At 41.3% G+C, this 20,144-nt stretch overlaps 1 protein-coding gene across 4 annotated transcripts in view; it reads right to left on the bottom strand.

The window, feature by feature from the left end:
* Positions 1-1,507: 1,507 nt before the first annotated feature.
* The window catches only part of MOCS1 (molybdenum cofactor synthesis 1), a 23,138-nt gene continuing 4,501 nt past the window's right edge, over positions 1,508-20,144 (bottom strand). Inside the window, exons 3-11 of one of the 4 annotated variants that reach the window (XM_019473248.1) lie at positions 16,757-16,921; positions 11,617-11,678; positions 10,185-10,296; positions 9,738-9,850; positions 8,955-9,065; positions 8,006-8,126; positions 6,457-6,519; positions 4,384-4,420; positions 2,428-2,458 (exon numbers count right to left, since the gene is read on the bottom strand). In XM_019473248.1, coding sequence (XP_019328793.1) covers positions 6,464-6,519; positions 8,006-8,126; positions 8,955-9,065; positions 9,738-9,850; positions 10,185-10,296; positions 11,617-11,678; positions 16,757-16,921 — 740 coding nt within the window. In that variant the 3' untranslated portion in view covers positions 2,428-2,458; positions 4,384-4,420; positions 6,457-6,463. Of the gene's footprint in view, positions 2,459-4,383; positions 4,421-6,456; positions 6,520-8,005; positions 8,127-8,954; positions 9,066-9,737; positions 9,851-10,184; positions 10,297-11,616; positions 11,679-16,756; positions 16,922-20,144 lie in introns of those variants that run through there. The other 3 variants (XM_019473250.1, XM_009283741.2, XM_019473249.1) reach the window with 3 other exon arrangements.

The following is a 20,144-nucleotide window of genomic DNA, read 5'->3' as shown; positions in this document are numbered from 1 at the left end:
CAGACAGATTCAGGACTATAACACTGAATGTAGGTGTACAAATGTTTATGGAGCTTGGGCACCAAGCTTTCCAGACTCCTTCCCCTTTCAGCTGTAGCTGCTATGTGGGTCACTGTATGTGCCTTACCTCACAGTGACAATGAATAAAGCAGCAAATTAATTCACCTTCAATGGAAAAAGTACCTTCCGTGGTAACTAGTGTATGAGATATGTAAAGGATAAGCAAAGACAGTTGTAGTAAAACCTATTGCCTCCTCATCTTAGACCCGTGCTTACTTTTAAGTGAGCAGGATGTGTGTGACAGTGTGGTGTGTGCTTTACTGATGCTCACGGTAATTTAACCTTATTAAGTTTAAGACACTTTTCAGTAGCCTCTTTGATGTTATTAGAACTGTCTTCAACTCTCTGTGCATGTGGAGAGGGAGCACCCTGAATCATACGTGACTTCACATTAGCCATAAGCACTAGAGAACAAGCAAACCAAAGTTGAAAATACCCTGTTTAAAGCATTTAAATTAACATTTGAAAAGGATCTATCAGTATTAACAAAACAACATTGAGTAATTTCTTATCTAGGATCGTCCATTATCAAAGCTATTTAATGCTACATGACAGTGGCCACTGGTACGTTTATGGGGACACTTCAGTGCTCTGAGGCCAGAAGACTTCATGAAAGCAAATTAGAGAAACACACAGGAAAACACTCTGGCTGAGGCAACAGTAACTACCTTACTCTTCCAAGTGGCTACTAGTCTTAAAGTTTGTTTTATCTGTCAGGACTATGCAGGCTGCTGCTTACTAGGAGTTGCACTGTAGGATTAAAAAACGTGGAGTCTTCTGAGGCTTGGTGTGACATCTACTTCTAAAGTCAGGAAGAGTTGACACCTACTTCCATGCATGGCATAATTAAGCCCTTAAGCATGCAGACACAAGGCCTCAAAGTATTGAGTGCTAAGGTCAAAATGCTGGAGCATGCTTCTGACATTGTAAAAGGTATCTTTCAGATCAGCAAAATAATTCTTCCAAGCCCCGAAATCCTCTGTTTCTACATCATGTTTTACAGTGCGCTCAAGGCAGAGAGCTGGGCAGCTGCCATCTTTTTTTTTTCTTTTGAAACTGGTATGTGGCTATTTCCCACTTGCAGGCAAGGGAAGCAGTAGCAATGCAAAGGGATGGGAGCTGCCCCTCTGACACTGGCTGTTCCACAGTTATAATCTCTGCTGTATGGTAAGGTTCCCAAGCCATGTTCTTCTCACTGTCACCTTCTAAATTCAACTAAGGGAGACAGACACAATTCTGAAATCTTAATCCTTGACTTAAAAATAGTTGCCAAATAACAGCACTTTCAGCACTTGCTTAATTTCCAGAGCTCACAGTTGCATGGTGTGATGACAGCAGCTGCGAATATTTCACAGCAAGGGGAAAAAAAAAAACCAAAAACCCCACCTCTGTGTTATAACTAGGAATCTTTGCTCAAGCTCTTGGTGAGGACACTGAAATGAAGGTATTGGCTGAGCAAAAGGAGTTCTGTAAGAGGCTGAACATGAGCAGTGGTCACCTGGAGAGGGCTGGAGGTGTCTGGATATGATCTAGACCCTTGAGAAGTCTCCCCTCTGGCCACCTGTCTTACTAAGCAACTTCACCTCTTCGATCACAATGTCATGAGTAACTGCTTTGCACATGTCATACACAGTCAGGGCAGCCAGGCTGGCAGCTGTTAGAGCTTCCATCTCCACACCTGTCTTCCCCCAGGTCTCACAGGAGCTGCGAATCACCACTGCATTTCTGGCCTCATCCAGGCTCAGAGACACCTCAACATGGTTGAGGGGGATGTTGTGACACAATGGGATCAACTGGCTGGTCAGCTTGGCTCCCTGAATTCCTGCAATCTGGGCTACTGTGAGCACATCCCCTTTCTTCACCTGGTTCTGCTTCACCATCCCAAATGCCTTCTCACCCAGGTGGACCACAGCACCAGCAACAGCACTTCTTCTTGAATCTGGCTTCCCTCCAACATCTACCATTGTGGCCCGTCCTTCCTCATCCGTGTGAGTCAAGTTGTCAGACACATGAGGTACCTCAGTGCAAGACTCTGAATCCCTGGTACAGAATTCGGATCCTTGACTTGCCTCTTTGGACTGACAGTCCACAGAAACTTGGCCAACAGGAGAAGCCTCAAGGCACTTTGTGTCAAACGTGGAGCTTGGGTTCTTCTGGAAGACACAGCAGCCTCTGAGCTGGGTTTGTAGAAGTCCTGTCGTTATGTGCCACTGTTGATCTGGGCGAGATCCTGGCAGGAAAAGTCCTGTAAGCTTATTTTTCATTAATGCTTTTCCCATTTGTTTGGGTAAACTTGCTCTCAAAGTCAGCCAACGGCTAGATGTGTGGCCCCACTGTTTTGAATTTGGGGGATTCTGTAGGGCATCTTGGTGCAGTGGGAATGACATCAATACAGGCTCTGGGGAAAAAAAAGAAAGTTACATGAGAATACATCTTACTAACTGGAAAGCTAAGCTAAGTCTGCAGTAGCTGAAAACCCTGTCAGAGCACTGCTTGGGACTTTATGTATTGCAAAAACCTCAATAAGCCTGTGAACATCCACTTTTCTCCTCAAGCTCTTTCTCTTCTCTCTCATCAGTTCCCTGCATTTGTTGGTTTGTTACTACAAACCCCGAGACTCAAAACACTGATTTCAAGGTCCCTGACAAGAAGAAACAACTTGCTTTCAAAAAGTATCAACACTTATTGAGAAACAGCAGCTGAGAAAGCTTATAGGAACATCAGTTCTGACAAAAAGCAAGTCACAGCATCTCCACATCCATTTGAGATTGTCCCAGCACCAGTCTTCTTTTGAAAGCCTGGCAGGGTTAATAGGAAATTCTTGCACTCAGATTCTCAACTCTGCCTTTCCAAACACCTTTCCTCCCAGCACAGGCGGCTGCACTTCCTGCTTTCATCTCCTTCTGCAGGGAAGGGTCATGCCAGCACTTGAGGACAGCAGGGACCAGAAGCACCACATCTGCAACTGCACTGCCTACAAGCTCAGAGGGTGGCTCTGTGATGGGAACCTCACTTGTTACTGCCAGCTCTTACCACATTAATGACAGCTGAAGTTTAAGCACTGGAAAAACCACGCTCCCCTCATTGACAGATAGATTTTAAATCTACTCAGAAGTATGTTCCAAGTCGAGCTGGCAGAGCTCCCAGCTGGCAGAGAGGTAGTAAGCCCTCCTGCCCCTTTTCACCATTTAATCCCTCGGTTTTGGCATTTGCACAGGGCTAAATGCCAAGTGTCAAGACAGGAGGAGTCTTTTTCACGTAAAAGAAGTGATTTGTTTTGTAAGTAACTAAAGAGAAAGCAGTATAGAGGTAAGTGGCTCAGCCCTAGTTTAATAGCCTCATTGATAATCATGTTTCTCTTTTTCTGGTGCTCCTGTTCTCTTTGCTCTGCTTTGAGAAACTTGGAATTGGGTTTTGCTCAGTAACCTCCTTTGGTAGCTCTGGTATTCAGGGACACCCTCACTCATGAGTTTTCAGACTGCCCACAGGTGAATCAAAGCAACATCCTGGCCCCTCTGCACTTTGCTGAGCTATCTCTGCTGCCCAGACCTACAGGTATCACCTTGGACCATCCACGTGACAATAACAGACACAGTGTGGACAAAGCATTGGTTGTGCCCCCCCGCCCTCTTCTTTTAAAAACAAACCAACCAATCTCTTCCTCATTAGTCTCAACCTCTGCTATAACGAGACTGATGAACTTAGCACCTTTTTCATTCAGAGTACCCTCCAAACATTGGTCTGAAAGTGCCCATTACTGAAGTTTAAATCAACCATAGATTTCATGATTTTTTTTTTTTAGTCACTGCAATAATCTAAGTTTAGGCAAAGGCCCTTTTTGATCTACAGCTTATGGCCTATCCACTAAAATTAAGATTCCTGCAAGTTTAGTAGTAATGCGTTTACCCTCAGAGGAATGGGATTAAATGGACATAAATGTTTTGAGTGCAACATTGCTCTGCATTAGAAGAGCACAGAAAATTGTGCTTATTCCTCCTTTCTTTCCCCTCTCTCTTTATACAGTGGGGACTAACCTGAATATTCCTTTTAAAATTCAGGAACTCAAAGTACTTCTTCTGGATTCCTTGATTAGCTTTAAAGCTGAAGCTAAACCCCTGGCAAGATGTCTTGTCTTCAGGAGAAGCTAGACTGCAAAGGCAGACAAGTACTTACTTCCACAGGGTAAACACACATGGGTGGGAGCAAGGAAGAGAAGTAGTGTTTGCTCAAGTAGAGTGATAAGTAAAAAGACAGCAACAGACAGTAAATGCATGCAAAGCATCTTTGCTTTTCCTAACAACCTAAATTTTCTTCAAGCTGTACCTAGTCATCTCTATCTTCACCCCAATTGCTCATATACCTGCAAAAAAAATAGATAATGGTTTTCTACAGCACTATATATAACAACTGAAACCATCTGACAAACTGCATCTCCTTATATTCTATTACTGCACCTGAAGTTTAATTGTGCTAGCTTCCAACTAGCACAATCTCAGGGTGGGGGGAAAAGAAGGCAGGAGATGCTTAAATGGAGGAGGAAATTCCCATAACTGAAGAAGTGAACCCATGAGGAGAACAACCTGCCAAAAGGAATATTTTGATTAAGGGAAATAGAATACAAACCATATAGCAAAGGATCAGACAACAGCAGTGCAGGGAAGAAGCCAGGTTTGGCTTACTGGGACTAGCAAAACCTATTAGTGATTTCCACAACATTCATTAAGTAAGTTTCATTAAATTAATTCCATACACACCCACCCCCACTGACTGCTTGCACACCAGCATTATTTGAAGTTTGTAAGTAATTCAAAACACAATTAGGAAATCTCCTAATGATTCCCCATGTGTCACAGTGGGATACTCTCCACTCATCTCCAGTCTCTTCACTGATGCAGTGACTACCAGCACTTAGTCTGGAAGGGACATGGAGCAGCTGCGGGAGGACCTGGACAGGCTGCCTCTTTTACTATATGTCAGACAATGTTAAAGCACTTTTCAAAAGGAAATTAGATGGATCTGATCTGTAGACATTGTAACATTGTTATGAATTGCTATGAATGCTAACTTTGGAGTGTGGAGATTCTTTCAAAGGCATCTTGAAAAACTATGTAGGTCCCAGTGAGCTGTCAAGAGTTTAATATAGTATTTTTAATCTTAAAAAAAACCCCAAACAAACAGAAAATTTTTCCTCATGCAGCAAGTCAATACAGACTTTAAACAAAGGATCCTCTTTCCCCTTTTCCTGGAACACAGTGCAGCAGTGGCCAAATACAAAAGAGCAAAAGCAAGCTGAGAGAGACAGTCTTGCACCACAGAATCCATTCACTTCAAAAGTCAACATGGAAAATGATGGCCTTTTAAAGGGGGGGCATCAAGTGAAAAATATTCCCAATGAAAACCTATGTTAAAGGACTTCTGTAGATCCTATTTCCTAATAAAGGCAACAGAAGTACAAGCACTAGTGTCTTGGTTTAAAAAAAAGACCAGTTATTATATCACCTGTAGCAAAGACCTGCAAATTAATGCATGTTACCCTCCTCAAGGGTACCCGTTTTAAAAAGCTGTGTTTTAAGCTGCACAGCAGCTAGCCTGCTCCAGAGCATCACTGGGAGGATCAGAGTTTGCATTTGAAACATAATGTTCATCTCTTCCACCCTTGCTGCATTTTTTTCCCCTGTTGTTGACAACAACCAACAGAACAACTTCCAATTAATCTCACAATACTAACTCTTGCAAACATTTCTTAAGTCTATGGAAGAAAAAAGGTATTTGGGAAGATAGCTATCTTTCTTACAAAAGAGGGAAACGTAGGCATGGAAGAGGGGTAAAACCACACTGAAGGAGATGTGAAAAATCAGTAAGAGAACCCCAGCAGTGCCACACCACTCATGGACAGAGCTTCAAGCAGAAGGGAGAGTTCGCAAACAACTTCAATAGACAAAACAAGAAGAAAGGCTCTTGCCCATAAGGCTGGCCAGATACCAGATACTACAGTTTTCATGGTTATATTCTGAGACTTTGCAGCAGTAAGAGAACATTTCAAAAGAATGAAACCTCAAGTTTCAGATTCTGAAGTAAAGAAGTAGTGAGGTGGGACAACTTGCATTTCTGTCAGGTTACTGGCTCTATACATTGGAAAATGTAATGAACTTTCAAAATTAGAGAAAACAATAACAGTGCTGTCAATCAGAAGATTGGGTAAGGCTTGATAGGGACATTAAACCTTTCCTCCTCTTCCACTTCAGCATAGTTTTAACCACAACTGCCTTTTAAGAAACCCATTTCTTTGCCTTAAACCTAAGCCAGAACCAAACACAAGTTAGACTTAAAAGCCCAATCCACTCTCCTCCCCCACAGACAAAACCCAAACAAAATCATGGTATGTTTATTACGTACTGATTTGTCACCCACCAATCAGGATCATTGGCCGGTTTTTCATCTGGGAAATGTTAAACATGCCTAGAAATAAAATAAGGAACACATAAAAATCCTAGCTTTTTAAGTTTTAAGTCAGTCAGTCATGCATCTGGTTTATATATTTAGTTTTCTGCTCTTCACAGTGCAACCTGCATGCTAGGAAAACCAAAGCTCAATAAAGACCAAGGGAGCTGGAGGAAGAGGGGAATCTGGCATGGTATTATTTAAAACCATAGCTGCCACAGTCTCCAAGCATCCAGCTGCTATGGGTCTGTCACACTGTAGAACCCTTTCGCAGAAAGCTTTCCATAATCCGAATGACTGTCTACCTACTACAGAATTCAAACAGTTTGGGACTATCTTGTTCCTAACAATAGCATTTAACTGTACTAATTCTATGGATAAGCTGTTAACAGTGATCCAGTTCAAAGAAGTCCAATCACAGAAGGCCACAAGGCAATATTGGGATTAACACAAATTGGGAGGAGAAAGACAATGTCAGGTAAATGCTGCTGATGACAAAATGCCTTTACTAAAGGGGAAAACGCTCTTCTCCCCCACCCTCCCCTTACAAATCAGAAATGAATGGTCTAAAAGAAGAGGAACCAATCCATCCACCCCTTCCCTTATGTTTACAAGGCACTATTTTATCTGGGTCAGACCAATATACTCTGCAAGTTAGCCTACACTCAAATTTAAAAGCTTCCTTTAAATTTGTTTTACAAATCATGGAAAAAAGGCAAAACCAACTGTTAGTAATCTGGCAGAATCTGCAAGAGAACAAAAGGGCCAAAGTGTATTTTTAGTGTTAAGGGGACTATTCCATGATCATGAAGCCAGTTCATGTACAAGAGGTCAGCATTCCCAGCTGCAGCCAGATGATGAAAATATGGTTAGATTCAGATGTGACTGAAATACAGTTTATATCAATATAAATTCAGAAAAGACTAATACAGCCTGAGGATGTGACTGCATCATCATGGACCTTGTGTCATGACCTTATGCAGAGCACTAGAACAGTGGCTACAGATTTCTGCATACTCAGAAGGAGGTTTGTCACTTCTAGAAACGTGTTAATGCAGTAGTTGGACCGACAGCTCAATTCAGCTTTAGTACTTATTTTACAGCAAATTAATTTTAAGAAAAAAGGGATCCAGTACAACTCCATCAATTTTTGCTTAGCTTACACTTTGCTGTTGTTATTGTGAGCAGTGGTATTTGCATCTCTTTAAAGATAAAAGTCAGTCTTGAAAGACTTTTAGACGGTCTGGATTCTAGCTCATGTGGAAGGTTAGAAGACTCAAAATTGACATCCAAATTTTGGAGTAACTGCAGGACTGGTATGTTACCAGGTTTCTACCAGACAATACTCTTAACAGATGGGAAAATTCTTTCCTTAGTTAATGCAGCTTCATTCAGGAAGCTTCTCCTTCCTTCTTTCTCATGGCAAGTCAATGCATCCCACAGCAGTACCAGGACACCGTTTTCCCTAATAACTGCTATTATTTCTCAGGTACAACAAACATACCAGCATGCTGTTTCTTTTTTCTGCCCACTGCTGCTCCAATGATTTGAACCAACTCTTCCTCTGAGGCACCTGACCGTAGGTGATCTCTCAAGGACACTTCTGAACTCCCAAAAAGGCACACCTGCAGCGAACCCAAGGAGACAAAAGAGGAGAAATGAGAAAGAATAAAATAAATGGCTTTTACAAGTATTTCGTACTAACTTCAGAGTAAAGAGTTTTGAAGAGGCCTATCCTACTGAAGAGAGAGAATGTTTATGGAGATTGTTTTCTTTATCTCTCTTCATGTACACACAACACAGACAGCCTGGGACATTTATGTAACCTAAGCCCATTGGGCCTTCAGGCTGCCTCAGTCATCTGACATTAGACAGCAGCACAGCTGTTGTCAATATCAGGTGACAATGTGTAAGTGCCAATTTTTAATTGAAAACTTTAATTTTCCCCCAGAAACTGCCAGTTTCAACGTGGCAGGAAACGGTTATCCCTCCCTTTTCTACAGCCGTTGAGCAAATGTACAGACTGCTCTTGAAGAAGAGTTGCAAGATGATGTTTGGTGAAACAAGACAGGATCCTTGTGGAACACAAAAGCCAAGTCCTCACAGCTGCCTGGATCCTTTTTTAATGGGAAATCATCTGCTTGTCACATGTTTAAGATGATTTTGAATCAAAGATTAAAATAAATGTTTATATTTACTGGCCTTGCAACCATGTTTTACAACTGAAGTTAACCATGTTAGCAAAACAGAGAAACCGAAAAAAGGTGATGTAACATCTCCCTAACAGCCCAACAAGCTTGAACAAGAATACATACAGGATAGATAAACTGGAGTTAGCTGGTAATAATTATGCGTCTTTCTACCCTACTTTACATCCCAGCTACTTTTAAGGGAAGAATTGCAACACTACTTTCGCTGCATGAAAGCAAAGAGAATCATGTTTCACTACCAACCTTTAGGTTCCCATCTGCTGTTATCCTCAGCCGATTACAGGATCCACAGAAATGCTCTGACATAGAGGTGATAAAGCTGATTTGTCCCTGGAAATGTGGCACCTTATAACTCTAAAGAAATGCAAAGGAGAAAAAAAGAAGAGTCAAATATAGACTCCTCATTTTTAAAGCTCGACTTGCCCAAAGACAGAAGACAACACAGATTTTCTTCAGTTCTAAGGTCACACGAGAGAAAAAAGCGAAGTCAGCTTTGTCAGAGGTTCCAGTCTATTCTGCCCTGCTCCTGGAAATTCACAAACTTGTTAAATGTTTGCTCTTGCAGTTATCAACTGACAGGTGATGCCAGTAGGCATGTTCTTACTCAGGCAGCCACGAGCCGTAGATTCATGTAGGCTAGAAATCCCCCATGTGACACTGCAGACTCTAAAGCAATACTGTTATTTCACTGAACAACTGTTTCATCAGGCTTGTTAATGTGCAGTCATAGACAGACATAGACTGACAAAAGTTTCAAAAGCTGTAAATACAGGATACAAGCCTGCCATTCTTTATATCTGACTGAGGCATCTAGTAAACACACTGTATTTCTAAAGGTAAAGACTACGACCAGTGTTTATTAAGAGTCAAACCACATTCAGGCAGCTTGACCAAAGTCCCAGAGTTACTACACTGAGTATTTTTTACTTTGTTTGTTAAATATAAATGCTGAACTTGGGAGAATTTGGGGATTTAGGGCAGGGAAAGAATGGGGGCACATTTCACATATTCTTTGTCTAACCCTACCTTGGCTGTGCTGGAAGCTTCACAGGGCAGTTTCTCCAATTCAGGCCATCGCTGTTTAATTGTATCAAGCATTTCTTTGTAGCTCACCATCTTCTTGAAGTTCCATTTATTGCCTAGAATTAACAAAACCAACATAACTTTAGATTGTGGATTTTATTTTTTTAATTAGCAGAAAACCACCTTTACATTCTCCACAAATCTCAGTTTTCCCTTAGGTGTCCCAGCCCCAACTAATCCTGCTACTAATCCTTCTCCAGTTTATCTAGAGAAGACAGATAAGGTGCAAAAGATACAACATAAAACTTAAGGCAATTCCTAATTCTCCAAAAGAGCTCATCAAAACTTCCAGAGACAAGTCCACGAGGTGAATAACCACCAACCAGATTCACCTATGTCTAAGGCACATTCCATTCCATGAAGAATCTCAAAGCAGATTGCTTTACTTACCGTCAAAGGGCATATATTCTATGAACCGCACATCAAGGGGCAGATCCTTCGTGAAATCCACAAAGCCCAGCAGTTCGTCCTCATTGAGGCCTCGCATCACCACACAGTTTACCTGCAGGAAAAGCAGACACCTGAAATTAGTGAGCAGAGTATGACTTTCTTCCCTCTTACACAAGGTTTCATACCTTTCATTTCTACCTTGCAGGAGGCAAGGTAGATAGAAAGAACTTTTTTTTTTTTTTTTTTGAAAGAAAAGACAATGAGAGAAGTTGGCAGGATTGAAATGGTACAGATGATCATTTCTGCCAAACTTGCCTTAAAGTTTTTGCATCCAATCTAACTAAAGTTATTAAAGTTGCCTTGCTAAATGGAAAACTAATAGAAGCTAGGTAACAAAGGCAACATCTTATTACCCACCTAAGGTATGGCAGTTTTTACTATCTAAAATGACAATTCCACTCCCCAGTCCTACGTTGTATGGCTTCTGTAAAAGTACTGGCAGGGTACCTTCTATAGCACTCTTTTTGGCAGATGACAGGCAAATGCCCCAGACCAGGAAGTGTTCACAGCACACTCCATAACCATAGACTGCAGGATGACTAGCTCTGCCTTCCTCCAAAAAGAGGTTAAAACTGAGTTTTCCTACACATTCCTCATAAACCATATTTACATTGGCGCCTCAGATCCTCTCTGCTTTATCTGAAGAACAGTAGATAGCTGTGCAGTTGCTAAAACACTCCCTGTTAGCAAGGCAGACTTGTATGCCCAAGCATCGTGCATCATGATTCTCAAGATCTTTCAGGAAAGCCTAAAACCTATTTAATTTCAAGTGTTTTTCATAGCTCTATAGCCTAAAACACTTACACATCTTCCAAAGCGTTAGTAAAACTGAAGGGAACCACGGCTGCAGAACTGCAAACAGCTGAGTTAGGGTGAAGTTTCATGTTACAGCTAAGTTGGTCTAGCTGCACCCCCAAAGGAGGACTCCCTTTCCCTCTCTCTCACACTGGCACTCATCAGAGTCTGCTGTAAGCAGCTGAAGGAGATAAACCAGGAGAAAATTAATGTCTTTCTGCAGGGTAGTTTTCTGCCTGTTAACTCCCTTGGCCAAGTTCACAGCTGGGTCAGGCAAATCAATAGAGGGGGTAGGAAGAGACAAGTATAGAGCAGGACCACCCTGTAGCCTGCAGCCAGGCAATCAATAGGCTTTGTGGCAGAGTGAACCAGTACCCTCAGCTGCATGAGGAGATAATGTGAATTTCCCCCATGACCTCTTGCTGTGATCTTCAATCTACTAAAATTTTTCTTCAGTCTTACCAAAATTTATTCACAGGGGGGAAAAATAATAAATTCCTCATCAGGTGAGCTATATCTTTTATCACCATTTATGGTAAACCACAACAGCTCCAGAGTAAATAAACACTGGCTTTACCTTAACAGGACAGTAGCCAAGTTCAGCGGCTTTGTAGATTCCTTCCATTACCTTGTGAAAGCCTAAGATATGAAAAGAATAAAAAATTATTTTTCTTGTTTAAAAACAGAATGCAAAAGGAGGTTAAGTACAAGACAAAAAGATGACGAATAAAAACCAATCTGATTCAGTAGACACGGCTGCAAGTAAGAAGAGCTGCAAGTAAAGAGACTTCAATGCTACACCACCCCACCCCCACCCCAAAAGGCTGCCAGTGTTACTGTGGTCAAGTCACTGAGATAAATTTAACTGGTATATGGGTAGTCAAAAATACTGGTATGCTTTTCTGCATCTTTGGACATCCATGTATCATTAGCATGTGATTCTCCACTTCCCCGCACTTCATCTTTGCCTTGTGTTATGTTCTTAAAGGGAGCGGCAAGCATTTGTGAACTGCCTCCAGATGCAATGAAGAACACTAAATTAACATTTGTTTGATAATAATGGCACATGTGTCCGCTAAAATGGCAGAATCTCACTGTACTGAGTCAGACAGCAATATTGCTAAGTGAATTTTAAAAGGATCTTTCTAAAGTGTGTATGGAGGGGAGTGGGGTTAGGAACAAAAGCCCCTCAATTCCCTGTTCATCCCTGGCTACAGATGTAATTGGCTTCCCAAAGCTACTAACTATCCATTAGTTTGAAGATCACAGGCAGCATTCTACAGGATCCTCATTTTTATGACTACTTTAAACATGTAAAATTGGTGAGCACAATGCGGGGGGGATTAGAGCATTTAGGAAAGCAATTCAGTTGGCCTTTGACCCTTGAAAACAAATGAAAGATGTCAGAAACTGCAGTGACTTCAAGGAATGAAGTGCCCAGCCTCACCCTACCATTTAGCGTGGCCTACACTTGTCAGCTGCTGCCAGACACAGATACATAGTTAATTTAGGGTAAGTATCTTCACCCCTACACGTACCTCCTAAATTTGGAAGAAAAATAAAGCAACAATGCAATTTTGGAATTCCAGAGGCCTTTAGGAAAGCCTCTTAATCATCTCATTCAAACCACACCTTCTGTCAACTTTAAACAAAGTTAAGACCTTTCATCATGACATCAATTTTACATCTGACATATTATTCCTTCCCTGCCACACTCACCAGCTGGCAGAGAAGCAAGGTGATAGCAAGAATGAGACAGCAAGCTACCGAGCTCTGGGTACGCATTTCTGGTGAGCGGGCATGCTCAGCTGCTAGCCCTGTGTTTGTGAACGTCTCTCCCGCCCTGTCAGGTACTAGACTAAGTTCCCCTCCTGTTCTGCACTCTGAACTCAGGTGTGAGAGACCAAACACTGTATGAGCTCGAGCTCCTTCTTCCGAAGCTGTAGTCTTCAACAGCAAATACTTTATGCATGCTAGCAAAAGGGCAATATCTTGCAGAAGTTTGTGCTGACAATCCCCGTGCTGTTCCTAGTTGTATGTTTTTCTGTGTAGGTCCATCACTCTCCTTTCCCTAAGTCTTATCTACTGGAAACTCAGATTCTCTAGTGAAGAGATCATACCTTCATTAATGTGTAGGTGCTTTACCAGAAATAAGCAATAACTCAATAACATTCTGTGCATACTTAATATTGGATACGTTCAAGATCAGAAAAAAAGGAAAAACAAAAAAAGAGACACACAAAACTTTCACTTAACTGCTTTCTGGCTGGTAAACGTATTATAAAGCATGAACACAGGAAAGCAGAAGATGATAACCGTTTTATAAGCAGGTCCTAATGCTAGTCCTGGCTGCAAAAAGAGAGGTGAAGCGCAAGGAGAAGACAGTAAACTAACTCCTGCAAGCAACTGTTTGAAGTTGTAACTTGTCACCCTTCTCCTTCACCACCTACTTGTTTTGCACGCGCCCAGGAAGTTTGCAGCACCAGTGGTAGCTGTCATTCCAATTAAGTAAGTTCGCAGGCTGAATGTGGCAACAGAGATAATGATACACTGCTGTAAGCACATCCCAGAGCCACGAATGGGATCAAAAGCTCTGCAACAGCTCAGAAAACCTTATGTGCGACTTCAGGATTGCAGAAAGGTGGAACTGAACTTAACTAAAAAGGCCAGGAAGCAATTGCCAGCAAACAGCAGATCAAAAACTCCACATGTTTTTGCATGCATGGGCTCAGCTCGCTGTAGAGGTATGGAACAGGATTACCGCTTGCAATGCATCTAACTCAATGTCCTCCCCAGTTCTGCCTCTTACCTCCTGCCATGCTAGCACAAGAGTGTGGCTTAGAACAGCTATCAAAAATCTCTACAAACAAACAAACAAACAAGCTATTCTGATTATCAATAACTATGAGCTTGTTTTCACTAGAAGATTTTGGGGGCAGGGTGATTATTTAAAATAAAAATTTGTTACAGTAAAAAAATAAAAATCTGTAACTGCATTTCATATTTTGATGTTAACTGTTTTCTGGTTTTTCTTTATGGAAAGCTGTTAGGAGTTCATTTGTATTGCCATACTTATTGAAATATCCCTTCTAGATCAAAGTCCTTGTGTGGTAATGGAACCACAAAAAGAATAAAACCAAAACATTTCAAAATACTAGAGCAGAAATGAATACTAGATGTCAGATCAGGTTGGAGGGGGCTCTGAGCAACCTGATCTAGTTGAAGGTGTCCCTGCCCACGGCAGGGGGGCTGGACTACATGAACTTTAAAGGTCCCTTCCAACCCAAACTATTCTATGATTCTATGTCATTGTGTCAGGAAATATTGGCAAGGCACAGAAGTTCTCCAAGTTTTTGTTTGACATTTCAAAATGACGGCCCTTCTCCTCTTCCATCCAATGAAAGATTTCAGTATTTTCATCTTTTTGGATTTCTTCTGAAATCATAACTTTAACCAACTTTAAAGCACAGAGAAACTTAGACACGTCCAGAACAATCCTATGTGGGACAACACCTCCCAACATTTAATCCTTACAAGAACAAAGGCTTCAAGCCAATGTTTAATGATTCAATTACAGTACAATATTATCTCATTTTCCTTGTACTGAACAAAAAAGAAGGGACAGGCTGTGAAACAGGTTAGACTGGCTACCTGCAAGAAAGTACTTTTCATTTGTTCATCCCTTAGAATGTGGTAGATGGGGAGAAGTAGAAATATTATGGTCCTCTAATGTGCTTTCATACATCAGTGAAATCTCTGATCCTCTCACAGCCATTCCCTCTATCCCAGCCATTTGGGAAAAAAAGCAAAGATAGAAAATTTCAGCCTTTTCTTAAAACCCTAGAATGAGTTTCCAGAGGAGCAGAAAAATTGATTCCAAGTTTCCTGAGTTCCTGGTTAGCTCCATAATCAGATGCCACCTTTACTTTCCACAGAAGTTACCAGCCTGAAGGAGTCTAAGACCAGGAATCCCTCTCACCTTAACAGAGCTATATCTTGTCGCCTCTGGAACTGACACAGGAGACAGGGTAGCACAGTAGGGCAGGCACTTTATTCTCTGCTCATTCCATACTTGGAAATCTCCTATTAAATAAAAACCCCTCAAAAACAATAAAAAGGTATTTTTACATAATTTCAGCCCTTAACAAAAGGAAAAAAAACAACTCAGCATTACTATTTTTACCTGATGTCCACTTAAAAAAAATTATCTATGATTTGGAGACTTTATTCTCCTCCTTAAAAATACTGAGTCATAGAAACTTCCCTGTTCATTCTCTATGCTATTCAGCTGAGCAATTTCGCTCTTTGTGGTTAAAGACCTTTTTTTCTCTAAAGGGGGAAGACGGGAAGAGAACATTTATATAAATAAAAGTTACCCTCATTCCCCAATAACTTTCAGTTTACTTTATAAGCAGCATATTCCTAACAGCTTCCAATCAGATATGAAGAGCTGTGGCCATATAATTCAGGAAGCTGGAGGATCAGGTTTGCCCCTTCAGTAGCAAAGGAAGGGCCTGATTCCAGTGGATGTCACAAACCAGGTAATATTCAAATGCAGAGAGCAGAAGGAAAGAGCACAGTCAACATCTGCTTGTGATTAAATACTCCCAGATACTTCTCTGGGAGCCAACTGTGCCATGACACAACCAGATTAATGCAATAGCCTATGCTGGAAGGATAATGCTCCAGTCAGATTTATGACAGGGAACAGATTTCTGCACCATGATGTAGAAACATGAAGAAGTGCTCCCAGAGAGACTGTAGACAAGGACACCTTTCTGCACCTGTCAGCAGAACTTCTATTTGGTAACAGAGTGATTCAAACGTTGAAATTACTTCTCACAGCATCCCAGATTTCTACACCCCTTGCCCTACATTTATCTTACATTGTTGCACCATCTAGTGGCTACTTGGAGGTTTTGTCTGAATTAGAAGTTCACAGACTGCCAAAGTTACATGACTGGACAGAAATAGAATGATACAAGATCAAATCAGTTTTAGGTTGGAAAGAAGCCCAGTCATGAAGCTGAACTTCACAATGAGCTTTAGGATTCATTTAAACAAGAATCTGTAACACTGGGCACATCCAAGCATTTTTGAAGCTTTGTTTGGAATTACTAGCTCAACCGGAGAGAAGTTACAAAGCTAGCACCCCTCCTCAAATGACCTCAGGCACAGTTTATGGTTATACCTATTAAAACGTAGTGGAGGTAGGGAACATCACTAATCACAAGCAAGACGGCTGCTAGCATGCCCCAAATATAACTTCCAGAAACTGCTGCTATTTGTGACATGAAGTTCAGTTCTTGTGGTGTCATAGTCCCTGGCTGCTATAGCGGGAACATCTGTTTTTTGAACCGCATTAAAGAACAGCAGCACACGAGACCAACAGAAGATTTGGAGAGTCCTCTTGATATCCACGACTAACCAGTAATCAGACAGTTACTGGCAGCTGTAGCCACAGTCCCATTGACTGAGGTGAGTTGAGCATCTTCTACTCCACCAGCTCCAATTAAAGGGGCTCTACCTGGCTAAGGGTTGTACAAAGAAGGAAAAAGAGTCACCATCAAATAAGCTAGTATAGACTACTTCTCCTAGCCTCAGAAGGATAGCGATTCACCCCCCTCCCAAAATAACTGAGTGTGAAAGACATACCAAACAACTCACAACATTAACTGCAAGTATTAACACAGTTGCCTTAGAAGACAAGCCTGTACCTTTCCGCCGGACAATGAACTCAAATTTAGCTGGGACCAAAGTATCCAGGCTAATGTTAATGGCATTCAGTCCTGCTTCCTTCAGTCGGGGCAGCAGTCTGGCTAAGTTGATCCCGTTGGTTGTGACAGCAATGGTTTTCAGCCCTTCTAGCTTGTACAGTTGCCCTAGGAAAATAAAAAGTAAAAAGAACAGATTAAAAGAAGTAATTCAACTGTAAGTTACACAGAAAACCCAAAAGAAGATATGTGAAACAAACAAAAAAATATCACTGAGGGTGTGAGGAAAATATGGACGCTTCAGTCTTCTTCCAGCTGTATTGGTTTAAGATACCCATTTTAGCACAAATCCATGTCAAAAAGTATGAAAGACAGTAGTTTATTGCAAACAAAATTGGTTATAAAGAACACTGAAAATGAACACTAATTTTGTTCTCCATTTCTTAGAGTAAATAGCTACTTTATTGTTGGAAGAAGGCCTCTGATTTTGTTTACCTTTTCATCAATCTAGCTTTGCAAACTAAATTCTGGTGTTCTGCAATAATAATAAGCAGCAAGCCATCCCTTTCACACCTGACACCTGAACTACCTGCATTTATCTAGCAACATTTATCCTGCTATGCTTTACCAAAAACCAGTTCTAACACAGAGGTAACTGCCAGCAGTAGTGACTTTAAACTACTGAAAGAAATAAACACATATACTCCTAACTAAACAGAAAAAGGTCAACATATTAGACCATTACAGAGAATCCAAGGCAACAACATCCAAGGGACAAAACACTTGCACTTGACAACTGAAATATTTCCGTTACCCACAGTGGTAGCCCAGCCAACTGAAGAGGACTTACACAAGACATTAAAAAATGGCTAACAGAAGAAAACCACATAAGAAACAGTTAATATCATGAGACTAAGACTTAGAAAATAGCTGCCTTCTCATAAGCCAAATGCAGAAATCCTCAGCATACCAGATCTCCAGTGAGCAGGCTTTCAAACCTCCAGTTACAAATAGGAAAACACCCTCATAAACCACTTGCAGAAGCAGAGCCACAGCAAAGTAATTTTCTTTTCTTATTTTCCCTCCTCCTCCCTTCTCACATAGCCTCCACCCTAATTAGTTGAGAAATATTTGAAGAACCCTTACTCTTGAGGCAGCTTTGATGACAGCACAAATATTTCATAGTCCCTTCTTCCCTCCCTATTTACCTCTGTTTGTTCAGTTGATAAGGGCTTTACTTCCGCTTTATCTCATTTGCCAGCTATTCTCAAAATATTCACCCTAAGCTGGGCCCAAAACTCTGGAATGGGACAAGCTGAGTCACACCAAAGATGCCGAAGCTTACAGCAGCAGCATTTTGCAACATGATTAGGAGCCCTGTAAAGACATTTGGAACCTGAGGCTGTAACGAAAGAGCAATCTTTACTAAAAACTAGATTTTTCTGGCATTCACCTCTCAAAATTCCTGACCAGGAATAACCTTTTCCTAGAGGATGAGTTCCATTCGCCCAAGTTTGCCAAAAATTACTTAACTCTAGCTACCACTAGCAGCCTAGGTTTTGTGAGAGCATAGGATACACACTGCACCCAGAGGATAGCATAGGAACACCACTACTTTTATTTACAGCCTCAGAACACACAAAATGCGCAACCTCCTAACAACAGAGAAAAAAAGACTAGCTGCCATACAGGCTTCATTGCTAGAAATGTAAAATGCATAAAGGCATTGAATAAAACCAAAGCCATGCTGCAGCCTAAATGGAAAAATTAAAAAAGTAGCACCAGCTGATTAGGTCAGTTAGCACAGGCAGCAGCTGCTATCAATGCATCTTCTTCCTCATCAGACAGGATGAGATGCAGGATGAGGCACTGGAAATACCCTAATATGTGGAACCACCTGTAATAACAAATTGGAGTAACAAATAGAAGCCAACTGTGAGAAATTAGAGATGGAGACTTAACACTAAGACCAACAAGTTAAAAAGATGCAGTTAGTACACTCTGCCTTATTTGTGCAAGCTAAGAGGTGGAACATTTGCAGTTGCTGGTTTCTTGGCTTGTTGACCTCTAAATTCAAAAGGGATTAAAGAGATTTCATAACTTTGTAACTCACCTTGTACCTGTATTAAGTTTGTTTGCTGACCTTTGATCACTGCTTTAGCAACAACCAGCACAAGCAAAGGCAACTGATAAAACTATCAAGTAGAAATGGAAACAGAACAGATGCTATAATTCAATAGCATGAAGCTAAAAGCTTATATGTCAGGCTCAAGCCATCAAGTAAACCCTTTTACATTTACTTTTTCCTTTAGGATCAGGAGCATCTTCTTAAATAGACAAGTTTCTTACATATTCTCCTCCAATCGTTTCCTCAATTGCACTTCTACTGATTGAGTCCAGAAAAGGTATGTGTATCTCCTAATACATGAATGAACAAGTCTACCCTGCACCACTTCACTCCTGAAATGTGTATGTTGCTATAAAAAGTCATCCAACCATCTGTCCCCCACCCCACGGAAAATGATTTTGTCAGTGGAGATGTGTACTTCTCAGACTATTGATAATAAACAGCTATCACACAGTTTATATCCGGTGCTAATTTAAACTTTGAGTATCCCAAAGGAGATGGATTCTATATTCCACTATCAGCTGCTTCAGAAAAGTCTCAAACATACATTTTCAGCAGTCCCCAGGACATGATTTAGCTTTCAGCAAGTGTTAGTTGCTTAGTACAGTTTATGTATGTGCACGCGTTAAAAGAAGATTTGAAACAATCTAAAGAACTGTAGCAGGCAAAGGAGATGGATTCTATATTCCACTATCAGCTGCTTCAGAAAAGTCTCAAACATACATTTTCAGCAGTCCCCAGGACATGATTTAGCTTTCAGCAAGTGTTAGTTGCTTAGTACAGTTTATGTATGTGCACGCGTTAAAAGAAGATTTGAAACAATCTAAAGAACTGTAGCAGGTCTCTGTACGTTAGGGAGTGTTTCGATTGTCTAGAGCTCAACAATTGTGATGATGATATGGTCGAGTGTTCATGGGTAAGGATGAGGGGGAAGGCCAACGAGGCAGATATCCTGCTGGGAGTCTGTTATAGACCACCCAACCAGGATGAAGGGGCGGATGAAGCGTTCTACAAGCGGCTGGCAGAAGTCTCTCAATCGCTAGCCCTTGTTCTCATGGGGGACTTCAACTTCCCGGATGTCTGCTGGAAATACAACACGGCAGAGAGGAAGCAGTCTAGGAGGTTCCTGGAGTGTGTGGAAGACAACTTCCTGACACAGCTGGTAAGTGAGCCTACCAGGGGAGGTGCCTCGCTCGACCTGCTGTTTACAAACAGAGAAGGACTGGTGGGAGATGTGGTGGTCGGAGGCCGTCTTGGGCTTAG

The sequence above is a fragment of the Aptenodytes forsteri genome, unplaced genomic scaffold, assembly GCF_000699145.1.
Source record: "Aptenodytes forsteri isolate BGI_AS27 unplaced genomic scaffold, ASM69914v1 Scaffold309, whole genome shotgun sequence".
NCBI lineage: Eukaryota > Metazoa > Chordata > Aves > Sphenisciformes > Spheniscidae > Aptenodytes > Aptenodytes forsteri.
This window is presented reverse-complemented; position numbering and strand designations above follow the sequence as displayed.